This window comes from Chelmon rostratus, chromosome 7 (genome assembly GCF_017976325.1).
Source record: "Chelmon rostratus isolate fCheRos1 chromosome 7, fCheRos1.pri, whole genome shotgun sequence".
NCBI classification, from domain to species: domain Eukaryota; kingdom Metazoa; phylum Chordata; class Actinopteri; order Chaetodontiformes; family Chaetodontidae; genus Chelmon; species Chelmon rostratus.
Window position 1 is genome coordinate 8,756,960 of NC_055664.1, and position 12,156 is coordinate 8,769,115.

Genomic DNA, 12,156 nt, shown 5'->3' on the forward strand with positions numbered 1-12,156 from the left:
TACATGATCTCCATCCGCAAATGTGTCTGTAATTCCTAAAATGAAATTAGTATTTTTTTCCTAATTGTACATAAATCACATCATTTCGCCTATTTCACACTTTCAAACGAAGTAAACCGGATATCCGGTAAAAGTGTTCCTAGTAATATTGTCCGATGCAAGCCACGTCCTCTATCATCTCCTTTATTGATATACTTAGGCTGTTTGTCCCGTTTATACTCGCGTTTTTAACCATATTACTGCAGTATTGCTTTATCACTCCTGAGTCTGCTGCTAGGTGGCTAACGTTAGCATTTAGCCACTGTGTCTGTATGTAAACATTGCGATGAAGACGACTGAAGGTTCCGGTTCACACACGGAAACAGTGCAGAGCACGAACTGAAAGAAGTGGGCTTGCTGGTTTGCTGCAGTTATATTAAGGTGTGTGCGTGTGTGTTTGCATGTAGCTAAATGTTGCTCTTGTATATTATGTAATTAGCAGTTGTGCGCAATTAGCAAGTGTTAGCTAACTACAGTATGCATCTACTACAGCATGCCGATATCTGTGTGTGTGTGTTCCTTGCTTGCAGTCTCAATATTGCTGATGTTATTGTAGCTCAGTGTTTGAGATACCTGAAGACATGACGACTGTTTTGCTAATGTCTCTCTCTTAAGGACCTCGTCTCCTATGGAGTCACTTAACACGTTTGAGTCTGAGATGGAGGCTGATGGACAGGGGAACTACTCTCTTTTTCCTGCTCTGGACAGCATTGCAAGTCTGTCTGGGACCGCTGAAACTCTGGAGAGGTTGTTGAAAATAATGTAATTTTACAACATGTCATTACTGTGTCTTACTTTAGACAGTGTACACTCACTGCTTATATATATTTATAATATATATATAAAACTGTCTAAGATTAATACGTCCATTTAGATAACAGAGTGTGACAGAAAAGAGCATCCATCCATGTAGATATGGCCAGATGAAAAGCTGTTGTCAGTGGGTGTAGTTCTGCTCTCACACGGGAATCAAATCTGAATGCAGCTCAAATTTAATACTATGATTTGATACCACTCCTAAGCACCAGTGGAGAATTGCTTTGTGATTCTGGACTCTGTCATTTAAGCTTTTCTTTTTTTGGCTGAGTCACATCATCTGGTATTAAATGACACACAATACCTCCCACATTGCATTCGCAGTTGCCAGCATTCTTAGTTAGCTGGTGCGGTTTGACTACTCACTAAAACATGGATGAATTTGTGCTCCAAAAGTTTGATATTTAATATATTTAATAAATAAGCATTTTAGTATCAGTAAATGAAATAATAATGTTAAACTGGATGATGCTGACATATCTATTTGCAGCGAACCACCTAGTGAAATTGCAGAGAAGCCAAACCTCACATGGCTCGATGCTGCACAGGTATCTGCCATATCTTCTTCCTATTTGTCTGTGCTTAATAACATTTACCATTTATCAGAGAACAAGTTTTGTTGTATGGTAATTGCGTCTCCTTTTTCTTGTGTAGATTGTGTTGGAAGAAGCTGGACGTCCCATGCACATAAAGGAGATTAAACAGAGAATCATCGACAGGGGACTTGTTCAATCCAAGTACAGCAAACCTCTCTGTTGACTACACATCTTATTGGTCATGTGCTCACATTTTAAGCCAGTTTCAAGAACAGTGCAAATGGCTTTTATATATATATATATATCTCCACTGAAACCTAATGTTTATCTCAATTTCTAAAGTAGATCGCAAACCTGTTCCTGAATTGCCGTTTAGACTCTTCTTATCTTATTCTCTCCTTGGCAGTGCCAAGTCAAGCCTGGAGGCCGTCATGTACCGTGAGGTAAGGAGGATGTTTAACACTCAGTCTGACAGCAGCCTCTGCTGTTGAGCATTGTGACCTGCACCTCAATTTAGCATTTGTGTGAGTTGATTCGGGACATGCAGTCATCTGTATTTCTGTTGCTATTTTTGCTTTCTCCATGTTTTTCCATCTTGCTTCTTTGACCTTATTTCACAATTTTTAAAAGAGGCGGACACTTCTGCGCTGTAATCAGAACAAGGGATGCTCTGTGTTCAGAAGCCTTGAACCTGCTGTATCTAATAATGGTGGAATTTGTCTAAATTGACACCCCCATTTTTTGGCAAACAAATTTGGCTTTTCCAGCCCCGCACATTGGCCTCAGTCTCACATTATGTTTCAGACACAAAAAGGCAGCAGGAGATTCAAGAGGATTGAGAACAGAAACGGAGTCTTTGCACTGCTGGTGAGTTATATGGGACACTGATGTCAATTTCACACAAAACCTGAATATGTTACAGAAAACTGAAAATGCATCTGAGCCGACTATGATCGAGGATATTAAGGGGATGCTGTCCACACAACATTTGGGTCCAGAACTACAGTTCGATACACATTATTGCCTGGTGTAATGCTATCATATAGGAACAACAACATCATTAAAGTGGTCAGTCTTTTGTGGAGATTCGTTGCAAACTGACAGTCTGGTTTAATGTCATAGGATATCTTATTTCTTAAAAATTGATGCAAAGATCCAGAAGAGCAGAATTTTAAAGTGGGGCTATAGGCTGTAAGTAGGGCTACTCGGTTCTGCCTTTGGGAGCATCATGTATTTATTGAACTTTAAAAAAACTGGTCTTTTGAACTGTGGATTTGCTTGAACTTTATGCAACTTCAGTTCTTCAACTGAAAAACAGGTAAAACATAAATCTTATAATAATAATAGATAAAAAGGCTTATGTAATATATGATGTGTGTTATGGTGGTGAAATGCTACTCACTCGTTCTTTTGGTACGGTACTGTAAAAGCATGCATAGACACATACAAATTTGGCTCACCTGCAGCCATTGTGTGAAAGCAGCATGATCTTGGAGCAATGTTGGACAGCTCGTTTTGACTAATGCATCGTAATGGCACTGACAGATGTATTTCCTAAACCTGTGTTTCAGTGTGACAAGATAATGAGACGGGAATCTTCCCAGGGATATCTTCAGAGCACAAATCATTTCTTTAGTTTTGAAGATGTGTGCACATTTTGCTTTCAGTAACTTTCATCGTTTGTCATACAGCAGTTGAAGTGCAAGCTCCATCAGCGTTATTCTGTCGTCTACATTTTACTTTGTGCTCTCATCCATCATCCTGAAGGCAGCACAAGCATTAGCCTCGGGTACTCCTGGTGCGTTTGAACACATCTCTGTCTCTCTCTCCCCCTGTTTCCTCACAGACTGATGAGGAGCGACAGCAGGCCCTGCAGGCCTTCACTGCCCAGTCCTTCCTGGGCTCTCCACAGCAGAATACCATCTCCAGTTCTGGCTCAGGTGCCTCGGCGCCCGCCTTCCCATCCCCCACCAGTTCCTCAGAGCATAAGACTAAAATGAAGAGAGGTTCACGAAAAAACCAGAACGAGAAGTACCGACTCAAGTACCTCAGACTGCGCAAGACTGCCCGTGCCATGATATTTGTGAGCAAACTTTCAATTCTTGAAAAGCCATGAAAGCTTACTGTAGCTTTTCTTTCACATGATGCTTGTGTGGTATGATATTGTAAAGAGTGATTGTCACCCTCAGGAGAATGCCGCCCTCTGTGATGAAGTGGCCCACTTAGAAGAAAAGTTTCTGAGAGCAAAGGAGGAGCGGAGGTGAGTGGACATGTTTCAGCTATCCTTAGAATTCCCATACTGTTAAAAAAAACTGCTACAGGCAAGCTGGTGTGATTCATGATTCATTCTCATTTTACTTTTCATTTCCAGGTTTTTACTGAAGTCGCTGTTGCAGTACCAGTCCTTGACAGAGGGGGAGATACTGCCCACACCCAGCTCAAGCTCTCATCCACCTGTGCCGCCAGTGCCGTTAACTTCAGGTCCTGCGGGGGCCTCGGGTCTGTCTGGAGGGCACAGCCTGGCATCAGTGGTGTCAACAGGGGAAGACGGACCCCTTAAAAAACCAAAGAAAGAAAGGAAAGAGCGAGGCAGGGAGAATGGAAAGGAGGAATGTGAGTGCTGTGTGTTAATGCAGGTGCATATTGAAAATGACAGAAAATCAGTTCACATTCGCCTTTCAAGGCATTTAGCTCATTTTTGCACCCCCCCCCCCCCCTGTTTTTTCAGTTCCAAAGAAGATGTCTAAGAAGAGAAAGCTGGCAGACGGGTCTCGGAAGCTGGTGCAGCCCATCCCTCTGGATTCGTCCGGTCGTCCCGTCTTTCCCATCGTCCTGGGAGGTTTAACGGTCTACAGTCTGGGAGAGGTCAGTGTCCGGCTTCATTCCTGTGTCACACCTTCATATTACCACAGTCACTTATATTGCGAATCGCACATGCTCATGCCATTGTCACCAAATGGTGGTTGAATAAGTAAATATTAGGTCTGAACAGAATGTGACAGAATGAAAGCCTCTCTCAAAGCCGTTCACCTCTTTCTGCCCTCCAGATCATCACAGACAGGATGTTGTTCCATGATGAGTGTGCCATCTACCCAGTGGGCTTCTGCAGCACCAGAGTCTTTGCCAGCATGAAAAACCCCGACCAGCAGTGCCTCTACACCTGCCAAATCAAGGATGGGGGAACAGGTCCACAGGTACACAAACAGAGTTGTTGCTGAAGGCAGGTTTGCCAAACTGATGTGAAGATGTAAAAAGTATTAGAAATTTAATTAAAGATTAATAACTGTGAGCACAGCAGCTTTGGTGATTAAGATTGTTCAGTTTGAAATGCCTCAAGGGAAATTAAATGGTTTTGAATACACTTATTATTGACACATGCAATCCACTGTTGTTCCTCCAGTTTGAGATTGTGCCTGAAGAAGATCCTCAGAACGCCATCGTGGCCTCCTCTGCCCTGACGTGCCACTCCAATCTACTGAAGGCCATCGCATCTGTCAGGTACCAAAGTCCACCACTAGACATGCGTTGGCTGTGTTTGATTGGGGTATTTGGCATAAATTAACAAACAACACAAAGGTTTTTGTGCCACGGGGTTTTGTTTGACTCTAGAAAAAGTCCACCATATGTCCAGAACAAATTCAGATTCAAAAAGCTGAGTCATCTTAATGTGATCACTTTGTAGCTACGCAGAAATCAACATGCACTTCTTTCAACATGTCCTCCTGTAGTTCCAAGTCTGTGGTGCCCATCGTGCCGTCAGGAGCTGACTTCTTCGGCTTCTCCCACCCCACCATCCAGAATCTCATCCAGAGTTGTCCCGGAGCACGCAAATGTAGCAAGTAAATTCACCGTCCACACTGAATATGGATCATCGACAGCAACACGCAACATGCACGTCACATCTTCTCTGACATGCAGATTGTCTTCTAAGAATGAGTGCTTCCCAGACTATAAGGGCATTTCACAGACGGTGATCAGACTGTAACATATTTTCCAAGCTGTTTTCCCAGATGGAAGAAACACGAATATGATCAGTAAGATTGTGTTGTTTCTAGTTGATGTTGAATCTGCAATATTAACTTAAAAACAGACAGACAAACCTTTCCTTACAAGGAAAACATTAACAAGTAAAAATAAGACATGTAAGTAATGGAAATGTGCTTACTTGGTTAAGCACTGTGAATTTCTGTTCTGTTGGATCCTCATCTATCTAGTGTTCATGTCTGTGCAGTAAACTGAAGCTGAAGCTATAAGAGAGACAAGTTTGCAGTTGATTGAATTTCCTTTTTGAGCTATGCATTAAATTATGGGACTTTTTTTTATTTTATTTAGCTACCGATGGATACGTTTTGAGGTGTGTCGCCCTGGTGATGGCCAGATTCCTCATAGCCTATCAGAAGACGATGCCTCGGTCAACTTTGAGGCCTACCAGAGACACCAAGGCTTTGATGAGAACATCAAGTCGGAGCACATTACAGGTTGCTTAAATATCACTTTTCCATACCGGCAATGTCTTTAGCTTTGCCGTCATGTTTATTACCTCCATCGTGTTTTGTTACGCCTGTTTAATTTGCAGGACCTTGAGTATTGCACGTACTGTACAAGCAAACACCTCACACGTAACGTAGGTGCATCAGAGCTGATGTGTGAGACATATGAAGCAGGACAGCCTTTAGGTTTAACAGCCGGGTAAGAATTCGTTGGTGGGGAAACAAGTAAAAACTGTGTCTTCTTCCTCGACCACTGCTGTCAAAATGAGCGAGCAAAGCAGTGAGGCTGCTCCAGCGGAGCTGCTCAGTTAGACTTTTCTCTGCTGGAGTGTGTCAGTAAACCTCCTCACCCCAGCAGCTGCTCCTCCAGGCCTCTGCTGTAAGTAACAGAAACGTAGGTGGCTTGTAAAAGCGCACTCCCGTACAGAAGTCATAGTATAGAAGTACAGCCAGCATTTCGCAGTGTACTGTACTGTTATCTCTTGCATTTTCTAATGCTGGAATGATGATCACTCAGCCCTGACAGTGACTCTTCTTCTTCTTCTCCTCAGGACAGACACCGTCTCCCAGCTCCTCCCATCAGCACCACCTGACCTCCCCAACCATGAAGCCCTCTACCTCGTATTACAGCTCCTGATTCCGAAAGCGCCACTGAAATCAATCAAACCAGTGCCCGTGAACTTTCAATGTTTAATACAAGGCTTGTTTTTTTTTTCCTGGTTCAGTAATTCAGGAAACAGAAGAAACTCAAGGCAATGTTATTTATTGTGTGTCATCTTCTGCATTAGAGGGGATGTGTGCAAAGGTTATTCTGCTTTCCCCTTATACAAGTTTTGGTACATAGTGCACTATTGCTGGTACTTAAAGTTGCAGTTACAAGACATTGCAGTGAACAATTCTTTCCAGGTGAAACAATAGTATATCATGTTTGACTTATCAAAAATGTCACAGCATTTCCATCTGGTTAACTTTGAAGTGAAAGAACTGCCTTGGAATATAACACACCGTCATAAACTATGTTGCTGATTTGTCATTTATTTGTCAAAAAGACTTATTTCTGTTGTAAACTTCAAAATCCTGAGTTTTGTTAAAATAAAAACACATTTGTCAAGATTTTCTACATTCATACAGTCCAGCAATTATTGGCCGTGGAGGTAACAGCATAGATTGAATGCAGCATAAACAATCTAAAAATAATGTTAACCAGAACAGTGCAGAAGTCAAAACAAAGGGACATTCAGATACATGTCAAAAACATCCTTTACCCTAACATTTTATGGTGAAGTACGTCATCATTGCCTTTATATCTGCTAAAAACTGATAAACATTAGCTACATTTAGCTCATCATTTTTACAGTGTCATCATCTATGTTGTTGAACTTCCACCCAGGTCGCTCAGTTTGACCTGAGGAACAGAAAGCACACGCTTTTTTATCACTTAGTCCTCTGACAGTTACTTTGTCAGTAGCTTTTCCAAATGTTTCCTGTTGCTGGGTGGCGGTTGATGATAAAAGGAGGTGCAGGTAAAATTCTGCTCGCGCTGTAGATAGGACAGGCTTTAAAGCCGCACGGCCAGTCTTTCCACGCGTACCGCAGGGCAGCTACTTCAGCGGCAGACGGACACAGGTTGGCGGCTAACTGGACAGTGGTCGGACCCCACTGCATGATGGGAACTGCCACCCAGTGAGATGTGGGCCCACATGGAGCCTGAACCGTGGAACAACAGATCTTGATCAAAGGGAAAAGAAGAAAATCACAGGTTTTTAGCATTAAAAAAAATTTTTTTGTTAGTATTGTTAACAAAGCAAGCGGGAGAATATGGGATGTAACTCACATGGACTACGCTGCTGCCAGGCTTACCTCAAAGATGTCTTTAGATGGCGTGACAGAGACGGTCTGGTCGTAGGTGATGTTGACATACATCGGAGTGGACAGGATTTGGTTGGGGAAAGGACCGAGGAAGGGCACGTCCTTCTCATTGTAAGCCACTGCCCTCGCTCCCAGTGTCAGTCTGTTCGCCACATCCTGCTTGTCTCTGGGATGGATCCTGATACAAAAAAAGAAAATCACACACCATTTGAACAAACATCACGGATGAGCAGTCGGTAAGAACAGACAGGGAGGCTGAAAGTCAATACAGTAAAAAAAAAAAGAAAGGAGCTCATCGCTTTGAGATACAAAAGCAGGATACATAATCACATTTAATGAAGACAAAAAATATCTGAAAGCTGTTTCCCTGCTGGTCTTTCACTTCCCGGTACATTAAGAAATTCTGTGGCTGTGAGAATTATGCCAGGGAATTATTGTGTCTTGGCAGCATACAGAAAGCAAGTCAATGAAAAGTTTTATAAATATTTATAAGGATCTTAAAATCCATCCAAGGACTAACTGGGTGCCAAAGCAGAAACATTTGAACAGGTGTGACATGAGCTCTGTGCTCCAATCAAAACTCTTGCAGCAGCATTTTCTCTAAATATACTAAACAGTGAAATCAGGTTGAAGCTGTCATGGTCGTTAAAGTTAAGTTTTACAAGGAGTCCTGACACGTGTAAGAGTTGTTGATCACACCTGCATGAAGCGGCTGCGCAGCACTGATTTGAACGTACACAGCGTTTCTGTCTAATTTATGTCCACACAGTATATCTGGATGTTTACGAGGTGTACTGCAGAATGAGATGAGCTCTCGCAGATGCACGCCTGGAAAAACATGCTTACTGATTTACACACGACACATTAACATTGACGGACACAGTTACAGTCAGCAGGGTAACTCATGGGTCAAGTGATGCAGACTTTCTTAATAATCCCTGCATGTCCTGATGTGGCACCGTTTGTTAATCTCACATATGTATTGCATAGGCAAAGGGATTTCACTTGCTGTGAATACATATCAACACAGTCCTTACGTGCCATAGGGCGAGGTTTCATCTGGTAAATCCACAGCCACAGCCATGAAGGTTTTCTGCATGCGGGCGTTCGGGACAAAGCCAGTGTCTGCTGTCTGGTGCCAGCGGATGTTTGGAAAGGCGTCATCTGTAGAGCCCTTTTTGTAGGTGGACAGCTGCAAGTGCAAAGAAGCCATGGATGCTGCAAGTAATATTTCTACAGTTCATTTTATACACATGCTGGCAAAGTAGCTGCACGAATTGCTGGTTGCAAGCATCTCTTCTATGATGGCACCACCAGGGGGCGATATAGGTAGACTTTTTGTTAGAATTCTACTCTTAGTGTTTTTTAAAAAAATCCCCTCTAATACCTGCATTACTCCTAAATTAAAACTATCACACCGACATACCTGGACAAATCCAAAGGGGAAGTCGTGAGCTGTCTGCCCCCCTGAACCCTGGTGAAACGCCATCCTCCAGTCATCAATCATAGCAGGGAAGGAGCAGTTGTACTTCTCTTGATGATAATCTGTGTTTGCCTCACCTGAAAGCAAGACAAGCCTGATAGATGCATGACACACACGCGGCTTTACCGAACATCTGATACCCGTGCAGGTGGCCTTACCTTGGTACCAGATGGCTCCTTTGATGGTCATGTTGAGCAGCGGGTGGATCATCGCATTCCACAAGACTGAATTTCTGTCTTTAGGGCTGGTGTGATGTAGCAACAGTGCAGTTAGTGCAAGCTAACTCGTCTCGTTTTTCGCACAGGACTGCTGAGGGCGTATCTTTACCTGTCTTCTCTTAGCTCTAGTCCACACTGCTCCAGGGCTCTTGAAGATGACCAGGCTTCGACAGGTGTGCCTCCCCAACAGGACTCCACCAGTCCTATAGGGTACTTCAGGTTCTCGTATATGTAGCGTCCAAAGAGCCAGCACACTGCAGAGAACTCAGCCACATCTCCTGAAAACACATCTGCCTGTTAGTCGGTCATAATGGTTGATATTTGCTTTTTTATTTTATCATGTGTGATTCTATTGCTCAGCACTATACTGTAATGTGCTGTAACCATACCGAAACAGTAGCCTGGACACAGGAACATATGCACGTTTTTATTACACATCACTTATAACTGGCTCAGTCGCAGTTCAACACCCCAAACCAAAACCTTTAGCTGCAAACAAGTCTTTAAATAATTCTATGAATAAATAAATACATCCTTGACTTACTTGCTGTGGGCACGGACCAGGGAAGTTCCACTTGAATTAAATCAATCAGCTCAGTTTCACTCAGGTTCAAGGCGGCCATAAAAGTCCTCACGTGAGGATACTTTGCGACGAGGGCCAGCTCCTGTGATGCATTGAAAATCTATTGGAGGACGAATAAATGAATGCATAAAAGAGAGTTCATTTCACGATTAATACGAATAACACATAAATACCAAATAAAAATGTCTTTCAGACTAGAATGCTTCATGCTATGAATTGATTTGTGCAACCTTTCTGATCATCACAGCCAAAGTCTCAGGTTTTGCTTCATTTTAAAACCAACCCTGCTGCACCAAAGCGGAAATAAACTCAGTTTAACTGATACATAAATTAGAAAATTGACCGGTGTTCACCTGGCTTGGCCTACCTGAGATGTTTTGAAGTACATGTTGCTCTGCCCTCCACACAGCCACACATCTCCAAACAGCACATCCGTGAGGGTGGCTCTGCCGCCCAGAGTGGCCGCCGTCACATTGTAGGGGCCACCGGCTTCAACAGGGTCGAGCATCACACGCCAGACACCTGTAAAAAGTCAAAAAACAGTCATTGATAATGGACTGTAAGCAAAATAGTGTGATCAGATGAAGAGAAAGCCATCACCTTTTGAACTAAGGACAGGGGGATATACAGATTGAGGCAAATTTGTGAGACTGGGCTATAAATGAAAATGACCTGACCTGACTTTCAGCTCATGTTAACTTTACTTTCGGACATCCTATATTCTAGACACAGTAATAGAATTAAAGCGGTCACATATACTGTGCTGTCACTGAAACAAGACTCCATAACTATGATCCATATAAAAAAGGTTGAGAGACTAACTCTGAAGCTTCCTCTTTGTCCCGGCCAGTCCTCTCTGTTCACGCTGTGGTTACACAACAACAGCTCTGATGCAGAAACGGGGTCTGTGCCATATCTGCCCCTGTCAGGATCACTCAGTTTGGCCTCTGTCTCCATTCAGCACCCTGCGGATGTCAGCACAAACTTCCCGGCTGACAACAACCCGCGGTACTCACCTTTTGTCACGGTGACTGCCGCTGAGGTTTTCTGTTTTACTGGTCCTGACAAGGTGACGTTGACCTGAGCGCCGTCAGGGCCGTAGCCCCACAGCAGGGCCCTCTCTGGAGACCTCTGCAGCACCATGTGGTCTCCATAGTAGGAGGCGAAGCGCAGGCTCCCATCTACACACACACACACACACACAAACAATGTTACTACTTCCTTAGTGATTCTAAAAATGCAATAATTATTGTGAAATTTGTTTAATATAACACATATAATGAGATTAGTTAGGACATGTCGATGGAAGAGTGGGCAGAAACAGAACCGGATTGATTTCTGTTTTAAAACATCAAGTCAAAGCAGGATGATCAACTATCTTTTCCAGCAGAGCACATTGCAGATTAATGCTGACACGACTCTCGGCAGACTGTAGCTACTCACCGGAGCTGCGGATGGAAGCTAAGAGTGTGAAAACCACACACAGTGTCGCTGCCATGACTGGAAGGTGAGCTCTGTCAGGCGCTTTCAGGAGAGGGAGAGGCAGTGGGACCAGACAGGAAGGTCAAGAACAGCTGAGAGGTTCGCGGTTTGTTTCATCATCAGGCAGACGTCATCCAGAAGCTCAAATGACTGCGACCTTCAAAATAAAAGCACAGAATCTAACCGAGGGGTCGGCAACGTTTACCACTCAAAGAGCCATTTGGACCCGTTTCTCACAGTAAAGAAAACACTGCATGTTTTGTTTTGTTTTTGGTGTATAAACAAATTATAATGTCTTGCATTTATGAAATCAATGAACGACTGCAGAGAAAACGAAATTACATTTCTGCATGCAACGAAAACATTTTGAACTCTGAAAAAAGATGTTGGGTTGAAGGTTCTTTCAAGTAAAATACTCAGTGTCCATTTGAGTACTTCTTGTATTTATGAAAAAAACGCCGAACTTAAATCATCCACCGTCGTCCTTTTACTGGCGCGTGCAGTCAGCTGTCAACCAAAAGGACTATTTCACTGAACAATGAAAAAAACCTGAACATATGGAAAATAATGGGCAATAAAAATATTTATCAAACTTGGTTAATGTGATTTTTGCTCCTGAATCTCATTGCACAGCGTCTGC

The 12,156-nt window shown here is 43.0% G+C and overlaps 2 protein-coding genes across 4 annotated transcripts; one reads left to right on the top strand and one right to left on the bottom strand.

Moving 5' to 3' along the window:
• Positions 1 to 318: 318 nt before the first annotated feature.
• tbrg1 (transforming growth factor beta regulator 1) lies at positions 319 to 7,001 on the top strand. Of its 3 annotated transcripts, none has more exons than XM_041940420.1 (15): positions 319 to 420; positions 655 to 786; positions 1,346 to 1,403; positions 1,510 to 1,592; positions 1,798 to 1,834; positions 2,196 to 2,258; positions 3,238 to 3,474; positions 3,581 to 3,651; positions 3,763 to 4,004; positions 4,120 to 4,256; positions 4,439 to 4,585; positions 4,792 to 4,889; positions 5,120 to 5,230; positions 5,724 to 5,869; positions 6,433 to 7,001. In XM_041940420.1, exons 2-15 carry the CDS (start codon positions 668 to 670, stop codon positions 6,516 to 6,518), a joined length of 1,635 nt encoding a protein of 544 aa, XP_041796354.1. In that variant the 5' UTR covers positions 319 to 420; positions 655 to 667; the 3' UTR covers positions 6,519 to 7,001. The 3 variants fall into 3 exon arrangements, with proteins under 3 accessions (XP_041796354.1, XP_041796356.1, XP_041796355.1); XM_041940422.1 differs by lacking the exon at positions 319 to 420 and adding an exon at positions 445 to 544; XM_041940421.1 differs by lacking the exon at positions 319 to 420 and having other exon boundaries at positions 564 to 786.
• Positions 6,587 to 11,585, bottom strand: siae (sialic acid acetylesterase). Its single transcript, XM_041940424.1, has 10 exons — positions 11,478 to 11,585; positions 11,051 to 11,215; positions 10,402 to 10,556; positions 9,996 to 10,134; positions 9,561 to 9,729; positions 9,392 to 9,477; positions 9,177 to 9,310; positions 8,788 to 8,942; positions 7,742 to 7,928; positions 6,587 to 7,609 (listed from the first exon to the last, which is right to left on the bottom strand). The coding sequence occupies exons 1-10, from the start codon at positions 11,530 to 11,532 to the stop codon at positions 7,343 to 7,345; spliced, it is 1,512 nt and encodes a 503-aa protein (XP_041796358.1). The 5' UTR covers positions 11,533 to 11,585; the 3' UTR covers positions 6,587 to 7,342.
• Between the last annotated feature and the right edge of the window lie 571 nt (positions 11,586 to 12,156).